This window comes from Platalea leucorodia (assembly GCF_965183815.1).
Source record: "Platalea leucorodia genome assembly, contig: HAP1_HAP1_SCAFFOLD_59, whole genome shotgun sequence".
In the NCBI taxonomy this organism is placed as follows: Eukaryota; Metazoa; Chordata; class Aves; order Pelecaniformes; family Threskiornithidae; genus Platalea; species Platalea leucorodia.
Window position 1 is genome coordinate 206,238 of NW_028121451.1, and position 14,279 is coordinate 220,516.

General features: G+C 54.3%; 1 protein-coding gene across 1 annotated transcript in view; it reads left to right on the forward strand.

Annotated features, from left to right (window-relative positions):
• LOC309603348 (scavenger receptor cysteine-rich type 1 protein M130-like) overlaps positions 1–14,279 on the forward strand; it is a gene marked incomplete at both ends in the record, with an annotated part of 69,808 nt that overhangs the window by 19,987 nt on the left and 35,542 nt on the right. Inside the window, 4 exons of the mRNA XM_082338218.1 lie at positions 9,898–10,051; positions 10,292–10,548; positions 10,944–11,029; positions 11,454–11,542. Coding sequence (XP_082194344.1) covers positions 9,898–10,051; positions 10,292–10,548; positions 10,944–11,029; positions 11,454–11,542 — 586 coding nt within the window. The remainder of the gene's footprint in view (positions 1–9,897; positions 10,052–10,291; positions 10,549–10,943; positions 11,030–11,453; positions 11,543–14,279) is intronic.

A 14,279-nucleotide genomic window follows, 5' to 3' on the forward strand; every position in this document is an offset into this window, starting at 1 on the left:
TTAACTGGTCTGCTCTGTATGCTATCAAGCAGGGGCAGACTGAAACGCCCACAGAGCTTTTAGATCGCTTACGGGCTGCTGTGAGAAGATTTATTACTATGGAACCAGAGTCAGAAGCTGCCACACAGCAGTTGGTGTATCTGTTTTTGGGACAATCCACCAATGATATCAGAAAGAAACTTCAGAAACTTAAGGAACCAGATATAAGGAATTTAGAAAGTTGCTGGAGGAAGCGTGGAGAGTATATCGGAATAGGGAGGGCTAGGACAGAAGGAAACTGGGAAAGGAGATAGTGGCTGCATTAGCTCAGCAAAATTTGGAAAGAATGCAAACAGGAGGAACTGGGCAAATAGGGAGAGGAATGAACAGTAGAGGAAGGGGTAGTTTGAGATATAATCAATGTGCTTATTGTAAAGGGTTCAGACACTGGAAAAAGAATGCCCCCAGCAGACATGTAATTTGAAGACTGTGGCAGAAGTACAAGAGAATGATTGATGGGGACCAGGGGAATCCTCCCTAGCGGAACCCTTGGTAAAAGTTCAGCTAGGGAAAGAAGAGAAACCTGTAGAATTTTTAATAGACACAGGTGCCACATTCTCTGTATTGAATCAAACCTTGTTAAACAAAATGTTAATGATGTGAGAGCAACTGGACAGGTTGAAAAGGCTTTTTCTTGAGACCATTAAAATTTAGAATTGGGAAGAGTGTGGGGATTCACAAATTTCTCTACCTGCCTGAGGCTCATAGACCGTTACTGGGGAGGGACCTATTAGACCAAAATAAAATTTAGCAGAATATAACACTCTCATTCTGCCTGTCAAAAAGCCTGATGGCAAAACTTATCGACTGGCGCAAGATTTGCGGGCAATAAATCAAATAGGTGAAGATTTGTATCCGGTAGTGGCAAACCCATATACTCTGCTGACTAGTTTAAAAGAAACCTATGAATGGTTTACTGTATTAGATTTAAAGGATGCATTCTTTTGCCTTACCTTGGCTCCAGAAAGCCACAATTTATTTGCCTTTGAATGGGAAAACCCTGATACAGGACGAAAAACCCAACTGACCTGGACAGTGCTACCCCAAGGATTTAAAAATAGCCCTACCATTATTAGAAATCAATTAGCTAAGGAATTGGAGACCTGGGAGAGGCCCCCAGGAAATGGGATTCTTTTGCAATATGTGGATGATATCTTAATAGCCACAGAAAAGGATGAAAAGTGTAAGGAATGGACTGTGAGCTTGTTGAATTTTCTGGGGCTAAGTGGTTATCGAGTCTCATTACAGAAAGCCCAAATCCTGAAGAAGGAAGTGATATACCTAGGATTCGTGATTTCTAAGGGACAAAGACAGCTCGGGAATGACTGAAACCACACAAACCGGGGTGGGCTGAGTGGGTAGGAGATGCAGTGACTAGCGTCAATAGCCATTGGGGAACAAACGGATGCCCAAAAATTACGGTTTTTTGCCCACTAGCCCCGACAATCATGCCCACCTCACCTGGCCCTGACCACTCCGTCAACCCATCCTGTTTCCCCGGACAACCCGTCTTAGTTGAACTCCCCACTGTGGGAGCAGTACCACTAACATTAGACACCCCAGTGAATAAATACACGTGGAAGGCAAAAGACGCTTGTGGAAAGATCCACAAAATTCATGCTAAATGGATTGTCCCTTCCTTCTGACCCGAGAAGCGAGTTTGCTTCTATTTTTGTTTTCCAGGAGGAAGCAGCTGACCTGGACACACACCACCTGACGGAGACTAGACAGACGGCGATTGCTGCTTAATCAGGATGCGCGCGTTATTGGTGGCTGTACTAGTTTGGAAATGCACCTATAACAGTGGCGGAGAGCTAATTCCTTCACCCTCCCCTGACCCGTTTGATCCCTTCAAGGACAATGAATTTGTACTATTAGCCAAAGCTATAAGCCGAGCTTTTAATTTAAGTCATTGCTGGGTTTGCAGGGGACCTCTGGGGCTGTCGAGTTGGCCGTGGACGTCCACACCCCTCACCCCAGCCCGAATTGTGAGTAATTATAGTGAAACCATGAATGACACTTGGGGTGATAGTGGAACGTGGCCAGTTCAATTTCCTGCTGTGGGGCAATATTGTTTAAATCGTACTCAAAAGGGAGGGGTCTATGTGGGAGAAAGCAAGTGCCAGTGGACACTTACGAACAAGTTGGTAAATGCAGATAGGGGTATCTCCATATGGGCATGGCTTGATAGTGCCGGACGCAGTCGAGGGTTCAAAGGGTACTGGGCAAATAAAAATGAAACGTTAACTTTCCAACAATCTAGGGACCACGCTTACAAGCAAACCTGTGAATGGAAAAGCAGCTTCGGGGCCTGGTATTGCACCGGCTGGATGAATAATAACCCAACCGTCTTTTTTAGCCCTGTGGGCAACGATAAAACAATGTATTTCCCGTTCCCCGGGGATGCAGCGGGACCATTCGCCAACGGGGCCACAGCTAAAAGGGGCCATTATTGGATTTGTGGACATACTGCCTCTAAATGACTGCCAGCGCATTGGTCAGGGGTCTGTTATGTGGGAATTATCCGGCCTTTATTCTTCCTTCTTCCACAAACGGGTGGCTCTCAGTTGGGGATAAGATTGTACGATAATCTGGAAGATGGAAAGATTGCCCGCCGCAAGCGAGCTGTTGAGGTGAACATAGGTGGAACACAAAAATGGGGGGAAAATGAGTGGCCTCCTGAAAGAATAATCCAACATTACGGGCCTGCCACCTGGAACCCCAGTGAACCGATATCAGGGGCAAGGGAACCAATCTATAATTTGAACCCTATAATCCGATTACAAGCGGTTTTAGAAATTGTTACCAATAAAACCGCCAGTGCTATAGATCTTTTAACTCAACAGTCTCAACAAATGCGCACGGCAATCCTTCAACACCGTATGGTTTTAGATTATTTACTGGCTGAAGAAGGAGGGGTCTGTGGGAAATTAAATGTCTTTAACTGTTGTTTAGAAATAGACGATGTAGGCGAAGTAGTCCTCCAATTAACCAAAGACATTAGGAAAATAGCCCATGTCCCTGTCCAGACCTGGAACGGTTGGAATGGTAATTTATGGTCCTGGCTGCCGGGGGCGCCCTGGGTGAAACAGTTGCTGTTATATTTGCTATGTGCGTTTGCCACTTTAATGTTTTTACCCTGTATAATACCCTGTTTTGTTCAGCTAATACGACATGTGGTATCTAATATGCAGTTCGTACCTACCACCTCACCCGAGGGCATAAAACAAATCCGTGCCGTTCACCGGGTAGAACCCACCACAATAACCATTGTTTAGACCTCTAAACAAACAAACAACAAACAAACTAACAAAAAAAAAAATTGCATATTCCTACCCATGTCATACCCACCAGTTGTTCTATACTTCTTATAATGGTGAACTACCTCGCCCAATGGATTTCTCAGGGTTGTTCTATAAAGTTGAACATTGTTAAACTTAGAAAGGTTAAGGAAAAAGAGTGTTTACATTGGACAATGTTCCCGTTTGTTTGTTTGCAATTGAGCACTCTCTTACCATGTCCCATGTCACCTTTCTCCTCCATACCTCCGCTTTTTCTCTGCTTCTGTCTCCACCTCTGCTCTGTTCTCTCTCTCTCTCTCTCTTTCCCTTCCCACCTCTCCTACCACTGTGAAGACTGCAATGTCGAGCCATGGGGTGGTGTCGAGGACTGTTATGGAACCAGAATTGTCTCGACATTGCCGTTCTACCGCCATCTTCTGGTTTCGACATCCAGCCCCCGACGAAACCACCACAGGATGCCCATGCAGAGACCAGGACAGGAAAGGCGGGACCATGAACTGCACGCACGCCTGCGCAGACACCAGGGTGCGAAAAGCAGAAGCGCAAACTGCATGTATGCAGACCCATTCTGCGCATGTGTATGGCCCTATAAAAGGACGGCGTGCGCCTTTTGAGGTCCTCTCTCTCCTCTCTTCGCTCTTCCCTCTCTTTCTCTTCTCGTCCTACCCCGCGCACCTCCTTGGAAGCTGCTCCTGCGGACACAGAGACTGGACCGACTGGACCTTTGATCGATGGGACAATGCCGGACTCGGAGTGGCAGTATCTAGTTCAGCCTCAGGGTCAGCTGCCAGCCTGCCTTGCAATCAGCTCTTCCCAGCAGGACAGTGCCCAAGAGTCACTTTGAGAGTTGCCGTTCTCCCTCAGGAAGCACGGTACTCACCAAGCACAGCCAGAGCTGCGCCTGTGCCAGGAGAGGCTTCGAGCAGAGCCAGGGCTGATGGTGACAGCTCCCAGCAGCTGTCCAGCTGAGGGAGATGCAGGTAAGATGCGACAGAGGGGACACCAACTGATGGTCACTTCTCTTGCAGGAAGAGGATTGACCAGCAGAAGGGAGGCAGGGCCCATGAGGTCCAAAAGCACATCAGACAGCTGGGACAGTGAGGATGAGAGCAGAGGGAGAAGGAGATGCAGGTGACGTGGCTGGGACAATGCTTCCGACGTGACATCTGCCACACAGACACAGAGACAGACAGAGGCAGTGGGAGGTGGTGGAGTGGGTGAGAAAGGTGCCTGGGAGAGAGGAGAGCCCGGGGAGAGGGGAGATGGAGATGGAGGTGAAAAAGCTGGGGTGTCGGCAGTGCGGATGCTCCTGTTGTGCAGGTGTGTCATGGATGAGTGGTTAAGCCGCTTAAAAAATCACCGTCAAAGATATTTGCAAATACTGATTTTAATAGAAATCGGTAAAAGTGTGAGTTAATAGAGTGCGGTGGCAAGGTTCACTCTATTACTTATTAAATGAATGGAACATATATATATAAAGGGAAGAAAAGAGAAAGTTGAGTTTGAAGAAAATGCAAGGAGGAAAAGGAGGATTCTATATGCTTAGCAACAGTTTAAGGTTTGTTTGCAGCAAGGAGAGAATCACAAATTTTAGCAATAACTAATCCTGAATTAATCTAGCATCTACAAAGTGATTAAATGAGGTTTACTCCAATATTTATATCACACACGCACAACAGGCCTAAGTACTCATTATATGCACAGGTAAAGGTACTGATAAAAATTGCCCCAGGTTTAGTGAAATACTCACTTTCAATGACTGTCTCAATGGGCGAGGGTCAAACCTCAAGGAGCAAGGATCGCCGAAGATCAGGCGCGGGTCTAATCTCGAGGAGCAAGGAGCACCAGAGATCAGCTCCAGTTGGCTGCTCTGAGAGGCGTCCCACTCAGAGGGAGATTCTGGTGCAGCCCGCTGCGGTCCAGGAGACCTCCAAGGGTCTCAGCTTGGTACTGCTGTTTCTAGGGTCATGAGATGATTGACTTTAGGCATCAGTCAAGTTCCCTTCTACTTTCACAGCCCGTGCTGAAGATTCCTGCAGTTCTCAAAAATTCCCGTGATGCCGGTACAGCTCCTCCTGAGTTACAGCCTAGATAAGCAAGGCCCCAAGGCTGCCAGATGGCAACTAGTACAGATGAGAAATACGTCCCAAGGTTGTCAGGGCTGCCTCCCTGGTACAGACAGTGCTGCTCCCACCTCAGCCATGGAAGAGTTTTGATACAGTCAAGGGACGCTCTAACCGCCAAACTCGTTACACAAAGGCCAAGCTCTGCTGGGAGTTACTGAGACTGTAAAGCAGCTTCGCTTCCCATTCTCTGCCAGGTGCACAAGAAGCAAAGGAGGGGGGCAATGCAGCACTGCAAGGCGCTTGTGATGTCATAGGTGGCTGAGGAGGTAATGGGGCAGGAGGAGGACCTGGCTTTTCCAGCTGCTTCTGGACCTGGCTTTTCCAGCTGCTTCTGATGTCACTGGTAGCTAAGTACCTGACTGGGTATGCAGGGACACCTGGCTTATCGGGAGCTCGTCATGTCCTGGTGGCTCTGTAGCTCTTAGGGCAGGAGCAGGCCCCTGCTTTGTGCTGCTGCTGGTGATGTCACTGATGACTGATTAGGTGGTAGGGCAGAAGCAGGCCCCTGGCTTGTGAAGGTGCTTTTGAGGCAACTGTTGTCTGAGTATGTGACTGGGAACGAAAGGGCACCTGGCTTGTGGAGGTGCCTGTGTTGTCATATTTACCTGCACATGTGATAGGGCAGGAGGAGGCAGCTGGCTTGGGCAGGTGCTTGTGATGGCAATGGTGGGTGTAGCTCTTAGGGCAGGAGCGTGCACCTGGCTCCTGCAGCTTCTTGTGATGTCACATGTGCCTGAGTACGTGACAGGGCAGAGGCAGGCACCTGGCTTCTTGTGTCAGGAATTACACAGCCACCACCTAGAGCATGGTAGGAATTATGTGGGTGCCACCTCAAGAGGGCTCGGCCCTGGGTTCCTGCTCGCATGAAGTCGAGTCACCAATCCGCTGAGGAAATCAGGGGTTTATTTATCCGCCATGCAGAGCAGCTCGAGCTGGGTGCCTCCAAGGAGGGACCCCTACTGCAGGTCGCAGACCCCAGTTATACCCTTACAGACAGATTTCCCAGAACGTACCACCCATCACCCGATCCCCAAGCCCAATCACTTAATTCTGGTCCATGGTCTCTTGATTTCTTAGTGGTTTTCCTGGTCGCTGGGCTGGCCGCCTTCTGAAGTTCCCTCATTCTCTTGGAATTGTTTCCTTGGTCCCTTTCTTCCTCATTCTGCTTGCATCTGCCTGTTTCAGCTCCTTCTGTGGCTGCAACATTTCTCCCCCAGTCCGCTCTCAGTATCCTTCTACTCCACACTGCCTTTACCCTCTCTCTGCCTTGCTCCTCTCCCTTTGGTGCCTGCAGGCAGTGCCCTCAGCCCTGCTGTGCTTTGCAGAGGAGCTGCTCCTGGGCAGAGCTGTCTCTCTGCAGCGCTGCCCACTTGCCATCAGCTCCCTCTGTCCCAGGAGCCCAGCCCAGCTCAGCAGCACAGGCCCAGCCCAAGGCACCACTTTCTCTGCCCCCTCTGGGCTCCCTCCAGGTGTCCCTGGGGCTCCAGGGGAACCTGCTGTGAAACAGCCTGAAGGAGTCACTGATGTTCCCTTCCCCAGCCGGGGAGAGAGATTTCTTTCCAGCAGTGCCATTTCTCCTCTCAGGAGAAAAACCGGGCATGAGAATTGCCTTTCCTTGTCCCATCGTTAGGCAGGACACCCAGACAGTGCCAGGGAGGGATCTCCTTTACCCCTGCGGAGGGAAGGGATTCAGCTGAGTCAGTGGAGGCACCTCCTCCTGTGGTTTTAGTGCTGGGGCCAGAAAGGGACTTGGCTCCCTCCCATGCACACCACAAACCCACAAATCCCTCAGAGGAGGTGGGATTCCTCTTGCCTCAGCTGAGGGGTGCACCAAATGGCCACCTGCATGTGAGCTCCTTGTCTCAGCTCTGCTGCTAATGAATGGAGATGGAGGGCAGCAGTGAGCTGCTCAGACACAAACCCCTGGGGACACAGGAGGTACCAGAGATGGTCCAGGATATGTGCAGGTAACTGCAAGCTCTGCTGGAGCAGCTCTGAGAGACAGGGCAGCATCTGGGGGCACCTTCTCGGAGCTTGTTGGGAAATTCCTCTGGCCAATTGAAACGACAGCAGATGCCAAAAGTTAGGGCAACTGAACCTTGTGCTGCTCATTATGTTCAGGGCTTCATCAGCACAACAGTAACTTGGAAAGACAAATGCCGTATCCTTGACCATACACCCCACACACACCTTGCTCATTCTTTCCCCAACTTTTATTGCCAAGCACGACATCACATGGTGTGGGACATCCCATTGGCTGTTGGCGTCAGCTGTCCCAGCTGTGTCCCCTCCCAGCTTCTTGCCCACCCCCAGCCTCGTTGCTGGTGCGTCAGCGTGAGAAACAGAGAAGGCCTTGATGATGTGCAGGCACTGGTCAGCGACAGCTAAAACATCGGTGTGTTCTCAGGACTGTTTTGGTCACCAGTCCAACACACGCACCATAGGGGCTGCTCTGGAGAAACTTAACTCCATCCCAGCCAAAACCAGTGCAGCAAAGCCCATCCTGCTGCTGCCACGCAAGCGACACGCAGCAGAGAGGGGTGTTTGGGCACGCTGGAGGGGCTGTTGCATCCCACAGGCCTTCGCTCCCATCCCTTGTAACTGCCCAACCGCAGCCAGCCCCCAAACCCCACCTGCCCAGACGGGCTCCCCATAGCAGAGACGTTGGTGCAGGGGGCAGAGGGGTTTTTGGGAAAGGACTGGCGAGAAAGGGGATGAGTGTTTCCCAGGACAAGACGGGAAATCTCTCTCCTCTGTACCCAGCTGTGCCGTCTCCCTGCTGGCGTCATAATGCACCTTCAGATGATGCGGGCTGATGTCACAGGGGGATGCCCCACATGACAGGGAGGTCTCCCCAGCGCCGTGGCACTGCCCGCGGCACTTCCCGGCGAGGCCTGGGTGCTGCTGGGCACTGCTCCGGGGCTCCCCACTGCTGCCCTTCGGAGCTGCTCCACAGCCAGGAGCGGGGTCGGGAGGCAGCGGGGCTGCGCTGGGGGACCCTCGCTGACAGGCAGGATCCTTGCTGACAGGCAGAGCAGGGGCACATCAGAGAGGAGTTTTGGGCGAGGAGCTGCCAAGAGCATCCCTTTCCCTGAGCTGAGGGCAAGCAGCAAGCGCGATGGAGGGCTGCTGCAGCGTGGCCGTCAGCTTGGAGCTGAGCAGCTTGTTCCCCACGCTCCTGCATCTCTCCACCGAGGGTAAGGCTTTTGGGAGCTCCTTCACGAGGGGTCTCAGTGGGGCTGTCCACTGTCAAAAGCTGCAGCTGCTGGGCTGTGGGGGTGGCTGGACAGGGCTGGGGGCTGCCGTGAGAGCCCTGCCTGAGGGTCCGACCGGGCTCAGGGGACAATGTGGCAAGCAGGAAGCCCACCTGCCCTGAGCCCCCAGTCTCCCATGGGAACGGCTCATTCCCCTTGCTAGGGGGGCCGTCCAGGGCCAGCTTCCCCTGGGAGCTGGTACCTCTTGGGGTTCTGGCTCTGGGATGAAAAGGGGTCCTGTGTCCCGGAGGCTGGGGTGTCCTTCAGCTCGCACAGGGCTGTCACGAGCCAGCTGGAAATGCCTCTGCTGTAAATCAGCCCTTTGCCTTGAACTAGTCTCCTTTGGGAGAACCTCTCTTCCTTCCCATGGGGTCCTCTTGTGCCACCAGGCTGGCAGATGACGTCCTGGGCTCTGGGGCGCCATCCCTTGCTGGGGGTTAGATGGTCACAGCCCTGGTCCTCAGCCCTTCCCACATGCCCACTTCTGCTCCAGCCCTGCCCCGGGAGCAGGGTAAGGCTGGCAGTCTGAAAGTGGGGCACAGCCCAGCTCCGCAGCCATGGCAGTGTTTGTCTGGGCTGTTGGTGGACACCTGCATCCATCACCCCCTGGGCGAGGAGCTTGCCAAGAGGCTGTGAGCTGGCTGGCCCAGAGCCTGACACCTCCTTCCCTTGCTTTCCAGAGGTTGTGGCTATCTGGGATGCTGTGTCTGCGTACATCCTGGGACAGCTGAAGCTGGACAAGGTGGGCTGGCGTCTTGGTCCTCCTTTGCCCTGGGGAGCCTGGGCCCTGGGGAGCAATCCCTCCCTGAGCATCGTGGCAGCACACTGAGACAACCCCGTGTGCCCAGAGCTGCTGCTTGGTCAACCCGGAGAGAAACCAAGTCCAGGTGTAGTCTGAGAAAGCATTGGGCACACGATAGGGCTTCACTCTTCCCTGTGGCCAGAGTGGAGAGGACAAGCAGAGAGACAGGGGATTATGCTGGGTCTGTGCCAAGGATAATCCTTGTGGTATTCCCTGTGCTGGGAATGCCTGGCATCTTCTCTAGCCAAGGGATGTTAGCAAATTTTTTGAGGAGGGGAAGAAAACACATGGAGATCATGGGCCTTTTCCAAAGCCTTCACTTTTCCCCTCTCTCAAGTCCTCACTCATCAGCCTTTTTGTGTTTTTCCTGGCAGGGTGTCCTGGTCACAGGACTCGGGACCTTCGCTATGGTGCATGAGCGCTTCCAGGGCAAAGAAGAGGTGTATGTGGTTCGAAGACCCGTCTTCCAGCTGGACATTGATTTGTTACGGCTGCAGGAGTTTGCGTTCCCCACAGTGGTTATCCCTGGTGAGAAGGCAGCGGCCACCCTCCCCTCTGCCCCTCCGTGTCTGGGGGTGGGGTGCGTGCTCTCTGCTCTTTGGAAAGGGCTGGGAGAAGTCAAGAATTGCCTCCAAAGGTCATGGGACGGCTTGAGCTCCCCCAAAACAAACCACCCCCCCCAAGAGCTGTTTTCTGTGGCGTTTTGTTATGCATCTTACATGGCTGTTTGGCCTGCTGTGGCAGTGACGATGGTGCTCCTCCTTACAGGCGATGTCAAGATCAAGCCGCTGGACTACAGGTGGCTGTCGCGAGCCACCTCCTTCCCGCGGCACGTGGTAGAGGGCTGTGTGCAAGAGACCATACTCTTGTACTCGTTCCAGCTGAGGAACAGGCAGCGCCTCTCCTTCGCCTTCAAGGACATTGGCGTTCTGTCCTGCAAAGACGATGTCCTGTGCATGCGGTTTTATTACGACTGCGTCACAGGGCTGGAGAGCAAGGCCAGCTGGATTGCGCTGCTTCACAGTGTGAGTTGCTCAGGTTTTGAGGGCTGCTTCAATGTCTTTGGGAAGCCTGTGGAAGGGTGAGCAACCCAGTCGCTGTTGGCCAGCCTGGACGTGGCAGGCCAGTCAAACGCCCTTCCCCATGCTCACCCCCACGGACTCCTCCGTTAGCAAAGCAAGTTTCTTATGAGTTTCTGGGTCCTTGCCCTACAAAAAGCCCAGCAGCACTGTTGCACAGGCTCAGTGTTTGCTGTGCAGCTTCTGGAGAGCAGAGCAAGGGCTAAAGTTCCTGGAGGAGGATTTGGAAGAGGGGTTTGGAGAAATGGCTTTCTTTTGGAGCAGGAGACAGGTCTGCGTCCTTTGGGAGCCAAGGGAAAACCACCTTGGAAACCTTCTGACAGCTCTGTGTCACTTTGCAGAGGCTGTGGATGCCAGGTGCAGCTGTCTCCGGTGGAGCGACCAGTGCTCAGGGGATGCAGGCTGCTCCTGCCCACGCGTTCCCGAGGTGAGTGCGTTTCCTCTGCAGCCCTCGACCGACCGAGCGGGCGGCTTCCCAGCTCCTGCTGAGCAGTGCACGTTGTTGGGACTTGACACTCAGCGTTGAGTCAGGGATCAATCCTGACTGGTTTCTGGTTAACTAATGCTGAGTTTGGGCTCCATGCGTGTTCTCCTGGAGTGACCAGGCGTCGTGATTCTGTTTCTCACGCCTGGCCTGCCGTCATTCCCATCAGAGAGAACCAACTGCACACGGAGAGGAGTTGAAGCTGTATTTTCTGGTGTTGGGGGGAGACTGCCAATAAAACCCGTGCATGGCCCCAGAGGAAAAGGGATGCCATGCCTGGCACGGCAGTCAGGAGGATTAGTGCTGGGAAGCTGCAGAGGGTAGGGGGTCACCCTTCTTCAAGCCTGTGTCATCATTTGCTTTCCAGGTTTAAGTTCCTGGTGATCAGCAGAAGGGTGGCCAAGGCTTTCTCCACCTGGCACAAGAAGGCTGCAGAAAAGCGTGGGACCAGAAGAGGTACGGGAACGGGTCCCTGCTGTGCAGGTGGGGCCCTGCCCCACGTGGGGTGACCGCAGCCCGGTTAAAAGGCACTCTCCACGGGGCTGCTCTGAAGAGCTTCCTCCTTTCCCAGGTACAGAGGGGCGTCCTGAGAAGCTGCTGCAGAGGCGAGAGACGTTTTCCTTCCCCGTGCTGCCAAGCCAGGGGCCAGGCCCAAGGCAGCAAGACGTGGGGAAGAAGACTTCTGCCAGGTGAGCTCCTTGTGGGAAGGGACGAAAGGGATCCTTGCAGCCATGTAGGAGAGACATCCCCTTTGGACACTCCGGCTGTAGGGACTCGGGAAGGTCCCTGACACATGCCCCACAGTTTTTAGGAGCTTGCTTGCCCCATCGCAGGCCCCTTAGTGGGGAAGACGGCAGATGTTGAGTGCAGCCCACATCACTTTGCTTGCCCTTACAACAGACCTGAGGGGCAGTCCTCTCCCATCCATCTGATGGGGCTCAGGAAAGGCTCCCCCTTGCCATGGGAAATGGCCCCACCTGCCCTGCTGCTTCTGCCAGCCTGTGGAGCTTTGATAGCAGATGGAAAGGGGAGAGCAAACTGCCCCGTGCTCACGCCGACTCCTCCTGGTGTCTCTTTGCAGTGTGCTCCCGCCATGTCCAGGCAGCTCCCCCAGGACGAAGGAGGCAGGCAGGCAGGAGCCAGCTCCTCCAGCCAGGGGCACCGCTGCACTCCCGTCCTCTGAAGGCTGCAAGAGAGCGTTGCAGGTACGTGCTCTGCCTCGCTGTAACGACCATGCTGTTTGAGACTGGGCAAAATCTTCTTTGCTCAGAGAGCCATCCTGAAAGGATTCACTGTAACCTGTCCGTCACCTCCTTCAGTTCTTCTTTATGAAAAGGAAGGTGCTGCGCGTCCTTCCCGCCTGTTATTGCCCCCTGGGTTGTCATGAAACACTTGATTCTGGCCAGGGGCTATGGAAAATGTACAAGTCCTCTCTAGGTTGCTGACAGGGGAGGTCTTTGGTCACTCAGCTGTGTTTGCCCTGAGCTGAGGAGCCTGGCATGACTCCACGGCCCCTGATCTGGTAGGGGCAAAGCGCTGCCGACCGACCGGCTGAGGCAAGGGGCACCAAGGTGGGTCAGACCCAAGGGATCCCCCCCAGGAGCTGAGACTAATCCTGCCTGCTGCTGCGTTTCCATGCCCTCCAGGAGGTCTGGCAGCTGTCTGCAGAGTAGGAGCAAGCAAAGACCCATTGGCAAGAGCGGCGACAGCAAGCACAGGCAGAATGGGCGGCGTGGGAAGCCTGGGCTGCAGGGGAGGACCGACAGCCGCCCCAGGTACGGGCAGTGATTGACACCGCTGAGAGCAGCAGCGACCCTCTCTGTCGGGGCACCCAGGGCGGCAGGTCTCCAGGGGCTGGGAGCAGGACTGACACCCAGCTGCAGGGCAGGGGTTTGCCTGCTCACCCCCGTGAGGGAGAGATCGGCAGCAGGATCCGAGGGGCAAAAGCAGCCGTCAGCTGTGATGACGGGCATGTGGTGCTGAGTTACCCAGCTCCCAGGTCCTGCTGCAGGCCCCTTTCCAGAGGTCCTCTGGGAAGCAGCACCTCTCTTTGCCATCTGCTTTGCTGAGAGCATCTCCTCCTTGGCAGGCACTCGGCACTGGAGGCACTTGGACTCCTCACCCTCCAGCCCAGCCCAGGAGAAAGGAGGGCAACGAGAGGTGGAGAAGGGCTGCAAAGCCTCTCCCAGCAGCGCAGATGGCAGCAGCAGCCCAGCTGGACAGACTCCAGCCTGAGTAAGTGTGTGTTGGCTCTGGCCACAGCCTGGGGCAGTCGAGCAGTCGTGACCCCACAGAGATGTCCAGGACCCCCATCCCTGCGCCCTGGGGTTGTGTAGGACACCCTCTGATGTCTCCTAACACGGGCATGATGTGGGTTACCCCCACAGCCAAGGCCCAAAACTCACCACAGGGTGAAAGGGTGGGCACATGTGGGACCGGGTGGGTGCAGAGGCTGGACGAGGGGAGAGGCAGAAGGGGTCTCCAGCAGGGGCTGAGGGATGATGTTTCCCTGCTGTTGCAGCCACCTTTCCCCACGAGCGGTCCAGGTCCTGAGAAGGCTGGAGCCACATCAGGTGCAGAGGAAGATCTTCCAGCACGTCGCTGAGAACAACAGGCGGCGGCAAGAGCAGCAGAGGCAGCTCCCCTGGTAACTATCTCCAGAAAGGGGTGGTGTTTCCCCCAGCTGCAAGGCCCATCCCTGCACTGAGGGCAGCCCTGTGGGAAAGAGGGATTTCTCTGACACCCCTTGCAAGACCAAAGCAGGTTCTGGAGGCTGGCTTTGGGCTGGACCTCCCTGACACCCGAGGGGTCTGCCTGGGCACCCAGGATTGGCTTTCCATGGGCGATGTGAAAGTCCTGGCTGAAGACCGAGGGATCCCTCTGATGGCTGGCTCTCCCCTTTCCAAACCAGAGAGCATGTCCTTCCCTTGCAGAGTCCTGGGCCAAGACACCTTGCCCCGAGGGGGGACGCCTGTATGGGACACTCAAGGTCTTGGCCCAACCTGACTCAGCCCCAGGCTGATCAGCTGCACCTGGGACCTTCTCATGGGCTGGGGCACAAGGGGCCTCTCCCACTTCACAGACACCTTGAGGCTTCATCGCAAGCAGATCCCATCACAGGCGGCCTGAGCTACGCCTGCAGCATTTCTCTGCCTTCTCCCTGGTCAGATGATCATACACTTTTCCTTCTTCC